General features: G+C 51.3%; 1 protein-coding gene across 1 annotated transcript; it reads right to left on the reverse strand.

The window, feature by feature from the left end:
• Positions 1-6,327: 6,327 nt before the first annotated feature.
• APBA3 (amyloid beta precursor protein binding family A member 3) lies at positions 6,328-22,313 on the reverse strand. The gene is made up of 10 exons (XM_066574416.1): positions 21,441-22,313; positions 20,507-20,546; positions 17,007-17,152; positions 16,844-16,930; positions 16,528-16,689; positions 13,787-13,951; positions 11,792-12,004; positions 10,094-10,213; positions 7,136-7,276; positions 6,328-7,062 (listed from the first exon to the last, which is right to left on the reverse strand). Exons 1-10 carry the CDS (start codon positions 22,215-22,217, stop codon positions 6,991-6,993), a joined length of 1,923 nt encoding a protein of 640 aa, XP_066430513.1. The 5' UTR covers positions 22,218-22,313; the 3' UTR covers positions 6,328-6,990.
• Between the last annotated feature and the right edge of the window lie 37 nt (positions 22,314-22,350).

The following is a 22,350-nucleotide window of genomic DNA, read 5'->3' on the forward strand; positions in this document are numbered from 1 at the left end:
CACATTAAAAGGGCCTCACGGAAGTCTATGGGAGGTGCGCAAATGCACACACAATATGTAGGAACATGTGCAAAACCATGAGGAAAAGACACATCTGGCCCTCTTTAAATCGGGGGGGGGGGGGGTTGTGTGCGGAGGGGGCAGGGGGGGGGGGGGTGTTGTGTGCCCTGTGTGCGGAGGGGGTAGGGGGGGGGTGTTGTGTGCCCTGTGTGCGGTGGGGGGGTGTTGTGTGCCCTGTGTGCGGAGGGGGCAGGGGGGGGGGTGTTGTGTGCCCTGTGTGCGGAGGGGGCAGGGGGGGGGGTGTTGTGTGCCCTGTGTGCGGAGGGGGCAGGGGGGGGGGTGTTGTGTGCCCTGTGTGCGGTGGGGGGGTGTTGTGTGCCCTGTGTGCGGAGGGGGCAGGGGGGGGGGGTGTTGTGTGCCCTGTGTGCGGTGGGGGGGTGTTGTGTGCCCTGTGTGCGGAGGGGGCAGGGGGGGGGGTGTTGTGTGCCCTGTGTGGCACCCGCTGCCAGATCCCTCTGCACTTACAGCAGCCCGGGTTGGTAGTCGCAGGCAGAGCGCCCATTGAATAGCTACCTAAAATTCTTTAACGCCCGTCAGTCCGCTTTGTATCTCGCAGAGATGGCACTGGCTGCCTATGGGCTGTTGTAAGGCATCCTGGGGCTGATGGCACGAAGTCACAGAAACCAGGGACCAGTATACAAGACGGCTGTTCATTGTAGTCCAGCATCTTGTCTCTAGAGAAGTCCAAACAATTAGGGGGGTGGAAACTCCTTCCTCCTGGAAGTCTCCTTTGGGTGAAGCTCTAACTACATCCTAACATCTTCTGTAATCTTATTCCCCGTTCTGCTGTTCTACATCTTACATTTGCTGTTCTTCCACCTAGTAGATTTAAAATGGGCATCCGGGGTGACTGGGAAGGCTTTAACTACAAGGTTGTATGGTTCATATACCGCATATACTGGCCAATGTGTGGATTCATGAAACCAGTTGCTATAAGCAGCAATCATCTCGGATGTCATTCCCTAAAGGCAATACCACTTTTTCTTTCCACCTCTGCAGCCCTCACCTGTCCCACCCCTGGGCCTCCTATGTATACTGCTCTCACTTCCATGCAGTGCAGCCTCGTGTCTGATGCCTATCGGGCACCATGTCTTTATGTTGATTTCTCCAATGCTTCCTCTTTCACTATTCTGTCTTCTGTCCCATGAGCAGCTGGAGCGGGTACCATCTCTGCCTGTTGGCAGGACGGTGTGATTTATTTATTTTTTAACAACTCTGGTCACCTAACTAAGCTAAAGCTTATAAGTATATAATCAGCATGTTGAACTATCATCTCCTTCATTACAACTGTGTGACAGGAGCCTCTAATAATCAGAAGTGATGTGATAGGAGTTAGTGAGGTAGGGTCCAACAGACAGGAATTATTCTAAGGCTAGTTTTACACGGGATCAATGGGAAACTCTTCCGATCCGCCATGGCATAGGAAAAAATGATCGGCCTGAAGTAACCCAATTCATACAACTTTGTTGCACCCAAAAGGTGTCTCATACAGGAACAACAAGATTTTTGGTATAACCTACCCTAAAATCTTTCTCGTCCTGTGCATTGGGGGGACACAGCAAGATCCCGGGTACAGCTGCTGCCACTAGGAGGTGACACTAAGCATAAAGTGTTAACTTCTCCCACCAGCTATACCCCCCTGCAAGCACCAAGCCGATCAGTTTGTATGCAAGCAGTAGGAGCAGCCAGTAGGATATGACAACAAGAGGTTAATAAACAATATTTAAAAACTGGAACTCCTGTATCACTGTGTGCGACCGCACTGAGAACACTCCAGCCAAGGAGTATATGTTACAGTCCTAATACCAGACGGGGTGGGTGCTGTGTCCCCCAATGAACAGGACCAGAAAGAGAGGGGGCGGGGGGGGGGGGGGGGAGAGGGAGAGGGAGAGGGAAAGGGAATAATAAGCCGTATGTGTAAAGCAGTGCAATAAGCTCTTTAACTGCGACCAGCGTTACCGGATGCCTAGGCCTCCAGCATGCAGAGAGAGAGAGCATAAAGGGGACCGAGCAACGGTCTCATCCACCCACTGGGGGAGAGCGCCCGAGGAGCAGCTTCCAGCGAGACATTAGGTGTCAGAGTAGTATGTATCGTAACACAGCCTGAAAAGGATGGGACTTGTGTTGTCGGGAGTACTAGCGGTAGCAGAGATATGGGACCGAAGTCTCCATTAACGCAGGGTCACGATACCACGTGTAGAAAAGTAACATGCAACCGGTAGATAACGCCTTCTTTGATGACCGGAAGATTCCACCCGCTAGCGCCTCCTGCATGGACGGGAGACGAGTAGCCAAGGCAATGGAGCTGAAGATTCAAAAAGCTGGGGGCCTTATAGCTGCTGAACTAGTTGAAGAGCAGGGTCTGCTGCTGAAGGATTAGTAGGAACCATCCAAGGTGATGTGTGGGGGCTACCAGAGAGAATGGGAGCTGTAGATGCAGGGTTCAAAAGATACCATTAGGATCAGGCCTGTGACATGGCCACGGCATCCACGTTTTGCATGAAGCATATGGTTTTTGACAAAGTCTAGGCTTGGAAATGGCATCTGGGATGTGCACAAAGGTAGCTCCTTATGAAGAGGTCATCACAACCGCTAACCAGAAGATTGGGCGTGGATCTCGCTGGCGCCATCGTGGAAAACATCTGGAGTCAGGCGGGATGAGCGCTAAGAATTGAACTCTGTATCCGTGTAGAATGTTTCACGGTCTCCTGCATGTCATCATTCAGGAGGATCACAACGTGCTTCTGGATCCACCTTAATTAACCGCTTTGTCTCCCAGACGGCACCCTATAAATGTGTAGTCTAAAAACTGACCAATGTGAAAGGGCAAAAAACACTTACCACCAGCAACTCACAAACTGTACCTGCGCAAATGAGGGGACCCGGGAAAAAGTCATTTGTGTAATCGCTGAGAAAATCCCAGCCAATCCCTGTCTGAGGGAAGGTGCGTCGGCCATAGAGCTAATTGACTTCCATCAAAATGAGGCCCAAGAGGATGCAGGGCACCCCAACTCTTCGGCTTAGCGAAGCAGTTGTCAGACAGGCTCAATGTTGGACCAGAACCTTATACATTGTACCTGCGTAGGAAGGACCCACGAAGAAATACTCTAGGAGCGGAGATGGAGACTGCTCCACTACAGCGTACTCCTCACTGTCACCGACGACATGAGTGACCCAGGGCCACATGGACACGGCTGGCTGAGCATGCAGTCCAGTGTTCCTAAAAAGCGCTAGATGCTGGTTTGGTTCCAAGGCCCCCTGGAGCGGGACCGGACCCATAGCAGTCAGCATGTTAGAGCTGACTGGAGGGCAGGTAGTAGGCGGACCTACCGCCCCCAGACTCCGTCGGAGGGTGGACCCCTGCATCAAAACTATACTTAAGGTCCATTTACACGGGACGAACGTCAGGCCAACGATGCCCGACACTCGTCCGTGCGTTTCCTTGCTGCGGTGCTGTCACACGGGACCTAGCTCTGCCTCGCTCACGGAGCAGCCAGCAGGGGGCAGGACAGTGCAGGAGATATCTCTCCTCTTGGCCCCCCGCCCCTCTTCATTGAGATAACACAGCGTCCGTTCAATACTGAACGGCTGCTGCTTACACGGAGTGATGAGCTTCATCGCTGATTGTTTATGCAGCATAAAAAATGAGCGATGAAGCTGATCGTTTAGTTTAAACAGCGGCCGTTCAGTAGTGAACGGCCGCTGTGTTTTCCTTAATGGAGGAGGGCGGGGGAGCGAGAGGAGAGAAATCTCCTGCACTGCCCCAGCCCCTGCTGGCCGCTCCGTGAGCGAGACAGCTCTGCTAGCTCCTGTGCCGGAGTGCGGAGATACATCGTTTGCCTGACATTCGTCCCGTGACATAGCATGTGTCTCTGGGCGGTCCAAGTCTGCGTCTCTCCTGTAATCGGGGATCGTGCTACAGCTGCTTGCAAGAACACTGCCGGCGGGCCACCAGTTAGGCGAACCCCCCCCCCCCCCCCCCCCCGCACCGAAGAAGAAATGTAACCACAGACTTTCTGTGCAAAGTACTCTTCCCATATGGAAGGTACTACAGGAGTCAGCAAGCCCGGATTATTGATGATAACCGATTCCAAAACCGTCTGACTGGATGTAACTGTCTTACGGTAGCGATAGCGATCATAGTACATGTGTCATGCCTGTCATTCTGGACATGGACAGAGCGCGACCGTCTACAGACTGCAAGTGGGCAACCCAGCTGTTAGACCAGGCTCAATGTGGACGGGAGCAGTCATGAGGAGTGATTAATCCGGCGAATCCCTGCGCAGAGCACTCTTTCTCTATGGAAGGTACTACAGGCCTCAGCAAGCCGAAGTACTGCTGACCATTAGTTCGCACACTGTTGTCCGTAAGACAAGATATTCTCTGCTGGATGTAAATCTCGTACAGTAGCGAGAGCGCACATCATATGTGGCTCTGGGCAGCCCATCCACGCACCAGCCTGGACACAGAAACTGCACAAGGGGTCGGAGATACACCGCTACTGCGCTGATAGAGGAAGAGAGGGTGTGGAGGGAATATGGTGAGACGCATCTATCTTCACCCTCTTTGCTTCGGCTCCTCCAGGCACCAGCGACCTCCTTGGATCTGAGAGGTCGCTGGAAGTGAGGGGGAGCAGTCAGGAACCTACGGTGACCCTATGACTGGCGGTAGACAGAGCTGTTAGTGCTGTCCTGGTCCGCTTTGTCTTCTTCGAGGAGGGTGTAATAGTTCTGTCTGGTGCAGGACTGTTCACCCCCTCCCCACTTTGGGGCCATCAGGAATGTTAGTTCATCCCCAATACCCATCTAGAAGAGAGAACGGAAAAAAAAACAAAAACAGAAGACGGGCAGAGCAGGAAGGTCTGCCTCCTTCAGACACTAAGCAAAAACTGATGAGCTTGGTGCTTGCAGGAGGGATATAGCTAGCAGGAAGAATTAACCCTTTTTTATGCTTAGCGTCGCCTCCTAGTGGCAGAAGCTATACCTAAGGTGTTGCTGTGTTCCCACAATGGTGCAGACGAGAGATATATTTAATCAATAATCATATTTTTCATCATAGAAAAATTAGGACGTGTTATAATCCATCATATTTAATAAAAATAGAACAGTGTATGTAGCAGATAAAAGGGGAACCAGCGGGCTGTTCCTGCTGCAATATTAGGACAAGAAAGTAGAGGCGGGAGCCGCAAATCCAGCAGCGCATTCATTATATGCCTTACTTTTCAGAAATTCACTGTATTTGCTGAAACAGGAGGAGACAAGCGCCAAGTCCAAAAGTCTCTGAACAACTGGCTGCACCTGTTGCTGATTGACAGCTTTCTGCCTATGCACAGTATGGGAGAAGGCTATCAATCAGCAGAAGAGCCGAAAGTTCATGAATATCAAGAACTCAGCGGTGTGCTTACAGCATTGCAAGGACTCCAGCCTCGGCTGCTGCAGATAAAAGCAAAGACTCAAATGTACTGCTGTCACCACTTTACACGGCCCTCAGAACAGCATAAACCTGGCGCCGGATCCCCTTTAACAGATACTAAAAATGAGTCATAAAAATATACATAGTGCAGGAAAAGCTTACCCTGAACGCTGGAGCCAGACATGCTTCAGTATTATTGCACTTTTCCCATAAATAAGGTGTTCTAGAAGTCCTGCAGGTGAAAACCCGTAGGAAAATACACTGCAGTACCCGCCCTTCCTTTATAAGGGCACTCGCCCCACCACTGCCACGGTATCTGTACCCCACAGTCAGATGTTACATTCTGACCATGGATAGAGGCATACAAAGGGCACTTCTAGTACTGACAGAGTAAGCTTTCCTTACCCCACAAGGCCGGGTGGATTCGAGTCTTACGAGGTTAAGATACTTTGTAACATGCATCAGGCAATGTAGCTTTTAAATGAAGAACCTGAGCTAAATCATCTGACACGTTCAAAATACTTTTTTTTTTTTTTTTTTTTAGGGTGCATTCAGACAACCGTATAATCGGCCAGGTTTTCCCACCCAGCCGATATACGGCGTCTCTCTCTGCAGGGGGAGGAGGCTGGAAGAGCCGGGAGCAGTGCTCTGAGCTCCCACCCCCTCTCCACTCCTCTGCACTATTTGCAATGAGATGAGGCAGAACGGGGTTGGGGCTAGGTTTCAGGAATTAGCCCCGCCCTGCCCCGCCCCGTCCCATCCCGTCCCACCTCTCCTCAATGAAAATAGTGCAGGGGGTAGAGAGGAGGCGGGAGCTCAGAGCACTGCTCCCGGCTCTTCCAGCCTCCTCCCCCTGCCGAGAGAGACGCCAGATATTGGCCGGCGTGAATACCCAGCCGATATATGGTCGTCTGAATGCAGCGTAAGACTGTATGTAAACCACAAACCCCGTCCCACAAAGTTACAGTTACTCCTTGAATCTTGGTGAGACCAGATATTCCATTATGGAGCTGAACCTCAGTGCGACGGATCCGTTCCTCCATACAGGGGAGGGGTGAGCAGATGAGGCTTCTACAAACCCTCCTGTAGCTGCAGAGGTCACCACTTGTGTTGCAGTTCTTTGCTTCCCCCCCCTCCCCTCTCGTAGGACATGGATGCCCTGAAGGCCATAATATATTATTCTGTTTAGATCGGCTGCAGAGCAAAATATAAAATACAGCAAGCGCCTGATATACAAGTGTGACCCTGCCGCTGCGTAAAGGGCTGGTGTGCGCAGTACTCCTGATGGCCACTAGCTGCGTTGCACTGGTAGCTGCTCCCATCGTACAGGCAAAGTTATGAAGAACAAATCCCAACATCTGACCAGAGTTGGTCTGCTACAGATCCGGATTTCATGGCGGACATTCCCCTTGTGATGTAAAGGCACAACATGGTTGGAGACGTAAAATACCGTTTGCATACAAAGATTGTTTTCCAGGAGAACAAGCAAAGTTTATACAGATAAACGGCAGCCGCTCTTCAGAGATAGACGGGCGTCTCCTGGCCGGTGAGCAGTCTGTAGGTGGACGCCGGCATGGTCTTTATGTGAACCTGGAAGGAGATGTATGTGAGCAGAAGACAGACTAGAAGCTGCACTGAGATGACCCCACCGGACAGTCCTTACCTCCCCGGTGGCGTCCAGCAGGGTCTGGATGATCTTCTCATGGGCCGTGGCCACTACACTTTGTCCATTTATTTCAATGATGCGATGCCCCACTCTGATGCCTCCTCGCTCAGCGATGCCCCCGCGGATAAGGCTACAGATCTGTGGAGGCACATACAGTCCATAACTCTGATACTTTGTATTCACATGGCTGTATGCGGATTTTGGCCTGTAATTATGCAGCATATTCACCTCGCATGTTTCGGACTGGGGGGGGGGGGGGGGGGGGGGGGGAAACACGTGTAGACACACAGCAAATGTGAGTGGGGGGGGGAAAAAATACAAAAGCCATTGACTTTATGTGTAACTACGCAGGAAATATGCAGATCTCTGGACTATTTACCCCCACCCCTTGTTTTCATGACTGAGCGTAATGCACACATAAGACGTACCGCATTATCTCTAATGGAGGTGAAGGTCATGTGAAAAACACACAGCTGTGAATAAATAATATGTAGGGGCCGTCAGAAGAATCCCCAAATCACCGACCCTTCTGAAGAAGAAAGTAATATAACATAAGACAGACGTCCAGGCCCTCTTATACTCTTATCAAGTTCTCCATCACCAGGTCCTCAGGAGAGAGCTGCATAATGTCACTGCTCTTACAGTAAAGAACCCCCTTCATTGTAGAAACTTTCTTTCCACTAGACAGAGTGTGCGCCCCCTGGGTATAATAGATGATGGGAGAGATCTCTGTACTAACCCCTGATATATTATACATAGTTATTAGAGCGCCCCCTTGTTACAGTCCTGGGTATAATAGATGATGGGAGAGATCTCTGTACTGACCCCTGATATATCTATACATAGTTATTAGAGCGCCCCCTTGTTACAGTCCTGGGTATAATAGATGATGGGAGAGATCTCTGTACTGACCCCTGATATATCTATACATAGTTATTAGAGCGCCCCCTTGTTACAGTCCTGGGTATAATAGATGATGGGAGAGATCTCTGTACTGACCCCTGATATATTATACATAGTAATTAGAGCGCCCCTTTGTTACAGTCCTGGGTATAATAGATGATGGGAGAGATCTCTGTACTGACCCCTGATATATCTATACATAGTTATTAGAGCGCCCCCTTGTTACAGTCCTGGGTATAATAGATGATGGGAGAGATCTCTGTACTGACCCCTGATATATCTATACATAGTTATTAGAGCGCCCCTTTGTTACAGTCCTGGGTATAATAGATGATGGGAGAGATCTCTGTACTGACCCCTGATATATCTATACATAGTTATTAGAGCGCCCCCTTGTTACAGTCCTTGGTATAATAGATGATGGGAGAGATCTCTGTACTAACCCCTGATATATTATACATAGTTATTAGAGCACCCCCTTGTTACAGTCCTGGGTATAATAGATGATGGGAGAGATCTCTGTACTGACCCCTGATATATCTATACATAGTTATTAGAGCGCCCCCTTGTTACAGTCCTGGGTATAATAGATGATGGGAGAGATCACTGTACTGACCCCTGATATATCTATACATAGTTATTAGAGCGCCCCCTTGTTACAGTCCTGGGTATAATAGATGATGGGAGAGATCTCTGTACTGACCCCTGATATATTATACATAGTAATTAGAGCGCCCCTTTGTTACAGTCCTGGGTATAATAGATGATGGGAGAGATCTCTGTACTGACCCCTGATATATCTATACATAGTTATTAGAGCGCCCCCTTGTTACAGTCCTTGGTATAATAGATGATGGGAGAGATCTCTGTACTAACCCCTGATATATTATACATAGTTATTAGAGTGCCCCCTTGTTACAGTCCTGGGTATAATAGATGATGGGAGAGATCTCTGTACTGACCCCTGATATATCTATACATAGTTATTAGAGCGTCCCCTTATTACAGTCCTGGGTATAATAGATGATGGGAGACATCTCTGTACTGACTCCTGATATATTATACATAGTTATTAGAGCGCCCCCTTGTTACAGTCCTAGTATAATAGATGATGGGAGAGATCTCTGTACTGACCCCTGATATATCTATACATAGTTATTAGAGCGCCCCCTTGTTACAGTCCTGGGGTATAATAGATGATGGGGGAGATCTCTGTACTGACCCCTGATATATCTATACACAGTTATTAGAGCGCCCCCTTGTTACACTCCTGGGCATAATAGATGATGGGAGAGATCTCTGTACTGACCCCTGATATATCTATACATAGTTATTAGAGCGCCCCCTTGTTACAGTCCAGGGTATAATAGATGATGGGAGAGATCTCTGTACTGACCCCTGATATATCTATACATAGTTATTAGAGCGCCCTCTTGTTACAGTCCTGGGTATAATAGATGATGGGGGAGATCTCTATACTGACCCCTGATATATCTATACATAGTTATTAGAGCGCCCCCTTGTTACAGTCCTGGGTATAATAGATGATGGGGGAGATCTCTATACTGACCCCTGATATATCTATACATAGTTATTAGAGCGCCCCCTTGTTACAGTCCTGGGTATAATAGATGATGGGAGAGATCTCTGTACTGACCCCTGATATATCTATACATAGTTATTAGAGCGCCCTCTTGTTACAGTCCTGGGTATAATAGATGATGGGAGAGATCTCTGTACTGACCCCTGATATATCTATACATATTTATATGAGCGCCCCTTAGCCGTCTTTTGTGGTATGACGGCTTCTATTGACTTCAGAGGAGGCTGTCCGCACGGAGTCTGCAGCAAAATACAGCATGTAGCAATTTTTCCTCCGCCCACGGAATACGCAATTCGTTTCCACGAATGTGAAGGAAAAAGTGATTTTTCATACTTTTCGGTGCATGCCATTTGCTGTGGATCCTCTGTGTGGATGCTGACCGCAGATTCCACAGTAAAAGTCCCGTTGTGTGAAGCCGGCCTAAAGCTTCCTAGTTCCTTGGCACTCACCACTCCATCCTCCACACTGAAGCCCAGCTGGTAGGTGGTGTCCGGCCTCTGAATGATAGCAGTGACCACAGGGGGGCAGCGCACAATGCATATAATCACCTCCGACTGACTTTTCAGGTCCTGGAAGAAAGAAAAGGGCAAAATTACTCGACTCGTCATCTTCAGTCTGTCTGCGGACTCCTGCACATCCTGCCCCACAGATACGGTTAGGGTGAATACCCAGGACCCCCACTCCTTCATATTTTCTGTTTCTAGTCATTTGTCGCACTATTCTTGTGTAAAGCCTGAAATAAAGTACAAAAGAGCCGCATCAGAGCTGCAGAATGAAGCATAAGGGGGGCTGCAGCCGGATGAACCCGTGCGGAGCCCGTTTAATGGGCATTAGCTCCATCCAAAAAGTATCCTAACAACCGAGAAAATCACGCAAAATATGTGCGTTCTTAGCAACCATAATACGAATACGAACCCCATTCTTTGGAATAGGGTCATACGCATCCGCAATTTTGTCCCGCATCGTGGTACAGGGGGAAAAAAAACCAAACAACTCAGCATGACCAATTTGGGCGTCATCGGATCGCCCCAGGTTCTCAATGGAGCCGGCGCAGTATCGCACGTCGTGCGATGTTTACCCATTGAAAACATTGGGAAACTCTGCGCGATAGCTACTTTCCTGAAGTGATGCAAGGCAACTTGAACCCCTTAACCCCTTAACGATCGCCCCATCGGGAAACTACGTCCTGCTGTTGCAGGACGTGTATGGAGGGAGGTAGCACCGCTATCTCCCTCCATACAGCGCGGGCATCAGCTGTTTATTACAGCTGACACCCGCGGGCAATAGCTGCGCTCGGCCGTTCGCGGCTATTAACCCTTTAAATGCCGCTGTCAATTCTGACAACTTGTGGTGCTTTGATCGCTCCTGCAGTATGATGTAATGCGATCTGACAGGCAGTCTATGATGCCACCCCACGGGCATAGCTTTCAGAAGGCCCCCAACTGACATGACACCCACATGGCAACCCGTGATCTCATCGCGAGGGGGTGTACGGGACCCCAGAACATCGTTCAGGGGATTTTAAATGCCAGCATTTAGAGAGTTAACAGCTCCAATGAGCCGTGCCGCTTATTGGAGCTGTTGCAGGCAGGTGTCGGATGTAAGAAACAGCCGATGCCCGCGTTGTATGGAGGGAGATCACTGCACGATCTCGCTTCATACATACTCCGACGCTGCAGGATGTAACTGTACGTCCTATAGTGTTAAGGGGTTAAACACAAAAATGCCTCGCATCCGCAGGAACATCGCACTTTGCGAGCGCGATATTGGGTCGTGTTTCACAACCTGATATCGCACTCACCTGTGTGAAATTAGCCTTAGCGTACCTCAAATATACACAATGTGAACCTAAGTTAAAACTTGCATTCATGAAAAAATAAATTCTTCTGGCATGTTCCATGGATGCTACATGAGTGTTTACCGCCTTACGGTACGGATCACTGCTCAACGTGGATTTCCCTATAGGTAATCTAATCACCACGTGGATGTGGGACTCTTCTTACAGTATTCAGGGGACTATTAGAATCATCTCTGTAAACCGACTCTCCCATCCTACTTCTCTCCATCACAGTGAATGGCAATGGCCCTTTAACTTCATTGGCTGGTTCTCTACTTAAAGAAGCCCCCCATCCCCAACAATGTCTTACCCGGATTAATCCCTGGCATGTAGAAAAGGGAAGACCAACCAAACTTGTCCCATTGACGCTGGTCACATAATCCCCAATGCTCAGCTCTCCGCTCCGCTCAGCTGGTCCTCCATGCATTAAGTTGGCAATGACAACCGTGGGGAGTAAGGAGCCCCAGCCCGACTCCACCACCGCCGCACCCAACATTTCTCCTTTTTCTTTCTGGATATAAACCTGTTGATAGACGAACATAAAAACAGTTTTTGCTCCGAGTGCTTGTATGAATTACATGAAATGCAAAGAGGACATTAAATAAGGAGCAGCGACTACAAAGAAGCCTTATCCATCTCATAAATCTTTGGCCAAACAAGTGGAACATCTAGATTAACCTGCTTCAGCGACCGGACGGACTCCCCAGGTACACGGCCTCATACTTCTCCCACGAGGCGGAGGACTGAATGCTACATGGTAACACATCACCAACCTTCAAATAAAGTAGCAGGCTTATTTTAATGAAAAAGGAGAGCATCTGCGTTCTGTGAATGACAGTCGGCCATGTTGGACAATAGGGCCAGAAGCTGACTTCCTGGGTTCCAATGGACACCGTGTGGGTGGTTTAGATTAGCTGGAGGCCTGCAGGGAAGTACAGCTCATCTTTCTTAGGTTTGCCTAGTGTTTTAAGCTTAGGTATAGGCACGGCCCTGTGGACCATCACAACGCTCAACTGAGCCACAGCTAGACCAGCGTAAGGTTTGAGTCTACCATATAAGCCCGCCACGTTCATGGCCTAACATCACCTATGATGGAGCCGCTTTGGGGTGGGGTGGGGTAACCCAAATGCAATGGCCATGAGGCGGTAGTGATCCAAGTGGATGATAAAGAGGAGGCATGCTTCCCTGGCATGCAAATTAAGCATTACATAGTGCCCAGTCACATCAATGAGCTGCCGGTAACGCAGGACAAGTCCTACGGAGGGAGAGACGCTCCACTCCGGCCACGAGATGCAGATGCAAACAAAGGTCAATATTATACCAATGTCATATTCCTGTAAGGGCTCATGGATGCCGGCACAGAGCCGGTGGGGTGTGCCACAAATCTTTAAGGTCAAGTCACAGCTCAGTTCCAAGTTGTACGGCTAGCTTCCCAGAAACACCCCAGGCATAAAGAAATGCAACGTTATGTTTGTGTCTGTGTAATGCTCATTACAGATAACGCTGCTAAAACATAACCTTTTTGTTCAATTCTTTAGGACATTAGCTCCTGGATGACAAAAAAAAGCACATACAGAATGGCAGGAATTGGGCTAAACAGCAGCACATGTGAGAAGGACTTGGTATACTGATAGATCATAGACTGAACATGAGTCAACAATGTGATGCAGCAGCCAAAAAGGCAAACACAATTCTGGGATGTATTAAGAGAAGCATAGAGTCTAGATCACGTGAGGTCATTATCCCCCTCTACTCTTCCTTAGTCAGACCTCATCTGGAATACTGGGTCCAGTTCTGGGCACCCCACTTTATAACAGACATAGACAAACTGGAGCAAGTTCAGAGAAGAGTTACCAAGATGGTGAGCGCTCTGCAAATCATGTCCTATGAGGAACGGTTAAAGGATCTGGGAATGTTTAGCAGAAGCGAAGGCTGAGAGGAGACTTAATAGCGGTCTACAAATATCTGAAGGGCTGTCACAGTGCAGAGGGATCAGCCCTATTCTCATCTGCACAAGGAAAGACTAGAAGCAATGGGATGAAACTGAAAGGGAGGAGACACAGATTAGATATTAGACAGTGAGGGGGATCAATGAGTGGAACAGGTTACCACAGGAGGTGGGGAGTTCTCCTTCAATGGAAGTCTTCAAAGGCTGGACAAATATCTGTCCGGGATGATTCAGTGATCCTGCACTGAGCAGGGGGTCGGACCCGATGACCCTTCCAACTCTACCATGTTATACTAAATCCTCAATATTGATAATTTACGAAATTAAGGGTGAACAAGGTAGAACTTTTCCTCTTACCTCCCTGATGTTGTCTTTCTTGGTGAAGTGGGCAAGGTTCGCGTTGTACAGTTGTTCTGTTACACGTGTATTCTCTTGTCGCTCAGGTTCCAAACCTTGAGAGTGAAGAAAGTTCAGGTATGCCAAGCCAAAAGCCTGACCAATAGCCTGGGCAATGAGCTGAGCCTAAGGTGGTGAACACATTTGTCAAGTGATACGCCTTTTGAAGAAAACGCCACTATCCTACAAATCGCCCGCCAAGAGGTTTAAGCACTGAAGTCGCACCATGCTACAACAAGAGCTAAATATGATATTTGGAGCCTTTTCCAAATAGACATCAATCACATTAAAGGGGCTTTTCTGTGAGTGAAGTGTTAACGCCCGATCCTCAGGACACATCCCCAGAGTCAGGATGCCCACCGATCAGCCGCTTCATGCATCGTACAGCAGCTTAATGCCATTCACTTGGATGAGACCGAGCTGCTCCCGAGCCACGTGACCCAGAAACATGTCGTCACATACCCAAAAAGATCTTTTAACCCTTTCCAATCCACTGTCCGACCTCTGAAGACATTATGGTTTAAGGCTGTACAGCTCCGATGTTGGAAGACGTCCGTCGGGGTTCTCTTACTGTATATTGCCAGCCTCTCTGCTGTCGGAGCCTATCCAACGTGTCATCTCATGCAGTACTGGCTTTAGCCAGCAGATAGCGCCATTGTATAACAGCAGAAAAAGAGTAAGCCCCCTAGGAAACCAGGATACAAATTGGATTGGAAAGGGTTAATCAATTTTTATTACATTTTTGCTTGAAAATGGGTTGGCCAAGAAAGAAAACCTCTGCCAGCGGGTATTTTTTTGCAACCATGTTCACGGTGCAGAACAGAAAATGTCATATTTTAACAGATTGATCCTTAAGGATGCGGCGACATCAGTTATGTTCATTCTGTGTTTATTTGTATAGTTGGAAAAGGGGTGAACTTCATTTTTTTATACAAGTAACAGTTTATTAACCCCTTAATGCTGCACGGTGTACATTTACGTCCTGCAGCGTCAGGGTATGTATGAAGAGAGATCGCGGGGCTATCTCTTTTCCTACAACGCAGGCGGCGGCTGTTTCTTACAGTGGCAACAGCTCCAAGAACCTTTTAAATGCCGCTATCAATTCTGACAGCAGCATTTAAATCCCACAAATGATATTTGGGGGGGTCCTGCACGACCCCCCCCCCCCACGATGAGACTGCAGGGACCAGCGCGGTTGTCATGGTGGCAGGGCCTTCTGAAAGGCTCCAGATCCATCAAGCCACCCCACCCCATGGGGTGGCTTGATAGATTGCCTGCCCGATCACAGTATAATACACCATGCTGCAGGAGCGATCAAAGCATCACAAGTTATCTCCTCTGCGGACTAAAAAAAAGTTAAAAGTAAGAGCAATAAAGTTTTACTAATTATTTTAAAAAAAGTTAAAAAAAAACCCTTTGCCATATTTATAATAAAAGAATCTAAATAATATAACAAAAATACATATTTCATATCACAGCATCTGTAAAAGTCCCATCTATCAAAGAAACCCATTACTTACTCCGCACGGTGAACGTTGTCAGAAAAAATAATAAAGAACGCCAAAAATGTACATTTCTGGTCACCCTGTCTCCAAGAAAAAAATGCAATAAAAAGCAATCAAAAAGTCCTATGCATTCCAAAATGGTACCGCCGCAAACTACAGGACGTCCCGCACAAAGGGAGACCTCGCTAAGCTATGCTGACCGAAAATAAAAGCTTTGGTGTCCAGAAGAGGCAGCAGGAAATAAGTTTAAAAATTAAAAATCTTTGAAAAAAAAAAAACCTCCATAAGTGTGAAGTATAGTAACGGTCCTGACCCACAGAATAAAGGTATCAGGTCATTTTTGTTGCAGCTTGTGCGCAGTGACGGATCCGCTTTACACTAACCCTCCACTATCCAACGTTCATTAACATCAGACTGCGCCAAAGGGTTGACAGACGAAAAAAAAAACCAAACATTAACCCTTTCCAATCCATTTATTTTTTTCTCACCCATTCTCCCCAGCTCCAAATAAATTGGAGCTGGGGAGAATGGGTGAGAAAAAAAACATTTTCCCTGCACCCTCCTGAACTGACAGAGTTCAGGAGGGTGCAGGTGCTCACTGCACCGTGGAGGGGGGGGGGGGCTGCTTACCTGTCCGACGTCTTCCGCATTCTCCTTCTGCCTCCCGGCTCGGCGATCATGTGACCGCTGGGGTCAGGTGGCACCCAGCGGTCACATGATCGCCGGGCCGGGAGACAGAAGGAGAATGCACAAGACGCTGGTCAGATAAGCAGGTCCTTCCACGGTGCAGGCTCCTGCCGGCTCGGCGTTCATGTGACCGCCGGGGGTCAGGTAAAAACCCTTTCTGCCTTCTCCTCGGGGCTCCTCGATGAGGACCAGTGCAGGAGTGCATCTGCACCCGATGTGTGTGACGATCGGGTGCAGATCCACTCCTGCACTGCAGTGTCGGGCCTGCCCCGACATCGGAGCTGTGGAGGGAAATTATGTCGGGGCAGGCCCGACATTGGACTGGAAAGGGTTAAGAAGTGACGGTCCAGCTGCTGAGCTGAGGGCAAGGCTGCATCTCAGGGCTTCTTGTGAGTTACAGCACGACCCACAGCGAGATCAGACTACTGCAGGGCGACGCAACGCTCTTCCATCGCTCGACCCGTGTGGCAGCCGAAGCCTTGGCTTAGCCTATCAACAGCAGGGACTCACATCAGCTGACTGGAAGACGTGGCACAGCATCTTATGTGGCCTCTTTTGTGAAGACGGTTGATCTGGACTGCGCGGCGATTTCCTGCGCGCCATGATTACCACGACATTGCCAATGTCAGCAGTATAGGAAATGGTCTGCAGAGGGTGGTCCATAAGGGCCTCCTGGAGAAGGAGATAAGAAACAGAAAACACATAAACGTTCCCCTCGGGGAATTGATCAAGACAATCGGGTGCTTTAGGCCACACGCACTTCCGAGGGTCCCAGTTACAGACCAGTACAGAGGCCGGGCGGGTGCAGGAATACATGAGCTCTGACCTGAGTGTCCGCAGTGAGGACTTTCACCCGCTGTGTAGACACCATGACATCCACCTCCGTCATCGGCTGAGACTCCCCATCTGGGGCCTAAGGAGCACAACACAAAGAAGTATACATGGAGGAAGCTTCTGACCTCTATGCCCACATCAGCCCGTCCTCTCACCTTCACCCGGTCCACCGCCTCCTGCGCCTGCCGTACCCGCGCGCTGGCCATCTGATGGCGCTCACACTGCAGCTGTGTAGATCCCAGGTATTTGGCACCAAAGACTACTCCATCCAGCAAGTCCTCGGGCTCACAAGGACCAGGCACTACCGGAGAGAAACAGAGAACCCCCTGCTCACAAGACAGAAGCAAAACACTACTTTACTACAAAGCGAGCCCCATGGAGCGTCCCGCATGGCGACAGTCAGTGGGACCGCCATGGATTTCATCCCGTTCGCACAATCAGCCGTGAACGGGGGGGGGGGGCATGGTGCGCCGAATACAAGAGGCAGCGCATACCGCTCATGCATTCGGCGCACCCCTGGCACATCCTCCATGTGCCCTCACTTAGTCCCAACCAGGTCTGCATTAATGGCAGACTTTACGCCATTTTTTGGCATACATTATAAATAAATCTGTTGCTCTGGTTGACCCGCCCCTCCAATAAGCCCCGCCCACTTCCCAGAGACGTGCCGCGGCTGGAGCAGAAGGCCGAGAAGTCGCAAATATTTGTGCAAAATTTAGTGACTTTTCTAGAGCAGTAAACTGGTGTGCGGCTTCTTAAATGTCCCCCCTAAGACTAAAAGTAAAAGGACGTGACCGGGGGAAATAAGAAATAGTCGCACAGCTTTACTAAATCCTAAATAACGTCACGTTATACACCAACAGCCGGGCGCCGGAACATCCAGCCCCCCCAGAACTCTGGCACCTGTAGCTTCGTAAATCCCCCTACGTTCCAGCTGCTGGCTGGTGACGGGCAATAAGTGCCCCATTACTGACGGCACACAGCGCCCTTCCTGCCCCTCCTCTCGGCTGGTGATGGGCAATAAGTGCCCCATTACTGACCGCACACAACGCCCTTCCTGCCCCTCCTCTCGGCTGGTGATGGGCAATAAGTGCCCCATTACTGACCGCACACAACGCCCTTCCTGCCCCTCCTCTCAGCTGGTGACGGGCAATAAGTGCCCCATTACTGACTGCACACAACGCCCTTCCTGCCCCTCCTCTCGGCTGGTGATGGGCAATAAGTGCCCCATTACTGACCGCACACAACGCCCTTCCTGCCCCTCCTCTCCTCTCGGCTGGTGATGGGCATTAAGTGCCCCATTACTGACCGCACACAACGCCCTTCCTGCCCCTCCTCTCGGCTGGAGATGGGCAATAATGCCCATCACTGACCGCACACAACGCCCTTCCTGCCCCTCCTCTCCTCTCGGGTGGTGATGGAAAGGCAGATATTAAACTCCAGTAATATCAGTGCGACTAAAGACAAATGCAGTCCTGTTGTTGGAGGTTCCTTGTAAGACGCGACATCTTTAGGAGTATTGAGACACTTCTGTGCCTCAGGCTAACTGCACACGGGTGAGCGCCATACCAGGCCGGGAAACTCACCCCACTATCATCCTTATAGTGCCGGCTGCACGCAGGCGGGTCATATGCCGCATGTGGGATCCCACCATGTACCCCGCCGGCATCCGCGCGTACCTGCTTTCTTCTTTCCACGGCTGTACTGCAGATGATCCGCACGGCGAGCTGCTGGACCTGCGCAGCGCTTTGTTGTTGTTTTTTATTTAGGCTTTTCCGGCGTTGCGGCTTCCTTACCACAATGTCACCACAAGGGGCAGCAGATCGGACGACTTCAACGGAAGCAGTCTGTGCGAAATCCACAGAAATGGGGCATGCTGGGATTTCTCCTCCGCGATCGATCCCATTTTGCCATGGCATGCTATGGGTGGGATCTACCTCAGAGCCCGGAGGCGGACGCCCGCTCCAGATTCTGCAGTGTAAATCCGTCCGTGTGCGGGCGGCCTAAAAATGGCATTTATTATGCAAGTGCGATTTGATTTGCGAGAAAAATGGCTGAACGCGAGTGAAAATCCCACATATTGTCAAACCTGCGACTTGTATGTAGTGAGGAAATAAGAGAGTTTTCAGCAAAATCGCAGAAAAATAGAACAAGCTGCAGCTTTCCACACCTGTAGATGGACTAACTGCAAACAACGGGGTCCCCATCAGTAAGACTTCTGTGATGGCCCCCTTACAGGGGACGGGCTGTAGGGCAGACGATGCCGGCCCTGGTCCCAGAGCTGCTGGGTACACAGGAGCGGGTATCACTGGCATCGCTCACAGCAGGCCGGGTAGCGTTCTCCCCGCCGCCTCCATTCACAGTAGTCGCTCAGACGTGACGGACTGCAGTTTACACTGCACAGCGCGTCAGTCAGTCGCGGCGTGTTTACACGGGACGATTGCAACTCGGATTCCCACGGGAGCGCAAATCATTCTGAACCATAATCGCCCCGTGTAAAAGGTGAAGTCTTGCAACATACAAAACGGTCCGCTGTAAACCAGCCTCGGGCAGCTTCCTTCCTGCAGTCCCTGGTGACTGGCGGATGCCAGCTGTAAACCAGCCTCGGGCAGCTTCCTTCCTGCAGTCCCCGGTGACTGGCGGCTGCCAGCTGTAAACCAGCCTCGGGCAGCTTCCTTCCTGCAGTCCCCGGTGACGGGCGGATGCCAGCTGTAAACCAGCCTCGGGCAGCTTCCTTCCTGCAGTCCCCGGTGACGGGCGGATGCCAGCTGTAAACCAGGCTCGGGCAGCTTCCTTTCTGCAGTCCCCGGTGACGGGCGGATGCCAGCTGTAAACCAGCCTCGGGCAGCTTCCTTCCTGCAGTCCCCAGTGATGGGCGGATGCCAGCTGTAAACCAGCCTCGGGCAGCTTCCTTCCTGCAGTCCCCGGTGACAGGCGGATGCCAGCTGTAAACCAGCCTCGGCAGCTTCCTTCCTGCAGTCCCCGGTGACTGGCGGCTGCCAGCTGTAAACCAGCCTCGGGCAGCTTCCTTCCTGCAGTCCCCGGTGACGGGCGGATGCCAGCTGTAAACCAGCCTCGGGCAGCTTCCTTCCTGCAGTCCCCGGTGACGGGCGGATGCCAGCTGTAAACCAGCCTCGGGCAGCTTCCTTCCTGCAGTCCCCGGTGACTGGCGGCTGCCAGCTGTAAACCAGCCTCGGGCAGCTTCCTTCCTGCAGTCCCCGGTGACGGGCGGATGCCAGCTGTAAAATACTAGCGAGCTAGAAGGTGCTGGCGCAGCGGGGCCCAACTCTCAACAAGTAGTCCGTATAGCATGTAAGTGATCCTCCTCCTGACGCCGCTCTCATGCCGGCTCCACATCGGCGTTGGGTGGCACGCAGCGCCTTTCCTTCCACCTCAGAGCTGGGCAGCTAAGTGTAAAGCAGACAGACCCCATTATAGGCAGGGGGGTCCGTCCGGGACGGTTCGGTCGCGGGGATTCCCCTTTCCTGCTCCCTGAACATTGCAGGAATCTAGAACCCCCCAGGCAGTGGTGAGCCCCCCTAACACAGGCACATTTTGGCTCAGTGCAGCTGCAGGGGGTCTGGACGCTGCAGCTGTTAGGATGCCCCCGTGGTGTGTGCGTACATCATGCCAGTCGCCCCCAGATCATACGTACCTTTTGGAGGTGCTGGAAAGTTCGGGGACAGCGGTGAGATCTGTGGAGACAGGGAAGAAGAAAACACGTCAGTAAGAAACCACAAGGACCCAGTCATACAACAGTCCTGGCTCGGCCTCCACAGCGTACCTCCTCCCCGCACTGCAGGACTGGCACAACACATTGTACCAACACCCCCTCGCTGGGTTATGCATCCAGCTCCTTCTCAACCGCTTATGTTCCCCAAATAAGTAACTATAAGGCGCCATTAAAGTGATCCTCCAGTTTTGGAACAAGTTCAGCCCTAGGCCTGTAGGGGGCGTATATTACCGGCAGTTCTTCTCTGCCGTCCCTCCAATCCACAGACTCCTGTTTTCGGTCATCCAAGATGGCCAACGCAATCTTCAGACTACCCAATTTCCACAGTGCATCGATACCTGATCTGATTGGCCAGAGCTGATCATGTGATCAGCATTGGCCAATCAGAGAGCAGTGTGCATTGGCAAAATGGAAAATTGCTGCAGCCACCCTGGACATCTGAGAGTGGAGACCAGAGCCGGCGGACAGGAGGGCGGCAGGGGGCTGCAGGTAATCAGGTTCCCCCCTGGATATGGCCACAACCACCTAATAGTGGCCTAGAGATCCGCTACACCCACGGCAGCGCCATATTGGGGTCGTGTAAAACTGGCCATACAACTCAATCCCCATCAGCAATCTATTCTCCGATGTGCCCCCCCATATCATCCGTGTAATGTGACCAGACCGCTATGACGACTACTACTGGAAGGTACAATGCCTCCAGAGTGCCACCTATTGGGAGGCAGGAACGCTACCCTCCTGACCACGACTGGATTGGCACTGCGGCAGAAGACGTGGCAGGTTCACGGTCTCTCCTGTTTAGGCAGCGGTCACCTGCTTCGTGGCCCCCCAGGGCACCACCGCTGTGACTCCTCACCTCCTCCTGGGGGTCTTGATCCGCCAGACTACACAAGGACTCTTCCCTACTGAGCGCGGACGAGGATGATGATGACCCTTCTTCCTCCAGCCCCGCAGCCCCCTCCTCGCTGCTGGATATGGCCTCCAGCCTGGCCAGGGGCATCCTGGGGTCCCCGGGGGACAGTGTGCCCGCCTCGCACTGGAAGAGGGTGAGCATCCCGTCCCTGGCGCTGTCTGTCAGCAAGAGCCCATGACTGCCGGCTGGCTCCGACGACCGCCGCCGCATGTCCGCCAGCCCCTTCCCCATGGCGATGTGTAGTAGGCAGGGCTGGCATACATGGGGGGCCGAGCAGGACTCTTCTCCAGAGGGGCAGGCGGGCAGCTGGAGGAGGAGCTCCTGCATGTGGAAGGTGTCCGGGGCCCCCGGCTGTGGCCCCTCTACCTCAGGAGGAGGCCTGGTGTCCATGTCCACAGCAGGGGGCGCTATAACTGTAGCCTCCTCTGAACCCCGGGATGGCGGTCTGATGTCCATGTCCGCACAGCTGTCCACACCAGGGGGCGCTCTAACAGTACTCTCCTCTGAACCCGGGGGTCTGGTGTCCATGTCCGCACAGCTGTCCACACGAGGGGGCGCTCTCCCCCCTGAGCTGTGAGGCGGGGGTCTGGTGTCCATATCCACAGCAGGGGGCGCTCTCCCAGCATTCTCTAGCTCCACCTGAGGCCCCCCAGGAGGGTCCCCGGAGAGGCGGGAGGGCGGCGGGACCGGCCGCCTCAGCAGCTCCATGGCGGTTTCCATGGTTACCGGCGCAGAGTGCCGCCTGCAGCCCGAGTGGCCGTTATCTACCGGCACAGCGTCGCCATCCGACCCGGGCAACTCCTAACAACTTCCGCCCACAGGTTCTCGCCGCTCTGCACAGGGCTCGCTGGGA

Source organism: Eleutherodactylus coqui, chromosome 7 (genome assembly GCF_035609145.1).
Source record: "Eleutherodactylus coqui strain aEleCoq1 chromosome 7, aEleCoq1.hap1, whole genome shotgun sequence".
NCBI lineage: Eukaryota > Metazoa > Chordata > Amphibia > Anura > Eleutherodactylidae > Eleutherodactylus > Eleutherodactylus coqui.

What these genes read in the sequence shown, in the direction of transcription:
- APBA3 (XM_066574416.1), bottom strand. Translation starts at nt 22,217, where the DNA reads ATGGAAACCGCCATGGAGCTGCTGAGGCGGCCGGTCCCGCCGCCCTCC. An exon ending in CTTTCCAGCACCTCCAAAAG is followed by an intron (nt 17,153 to 20,506) that starts GTACGTATGATC and finishes TCTCTCCGGTAG; the next exon opens with TGCCTGGTCCTTGTGAGCCC. An exon ending in TCAGTGTGGAGGATGGAGTG is followed by an intron (nt 7,277 to 10,093) that starts GTGAGTGCCAAG and finishes GTGCCTCCACAG; the next exon opens with ATCTGTAGCCTTATCCGCGG.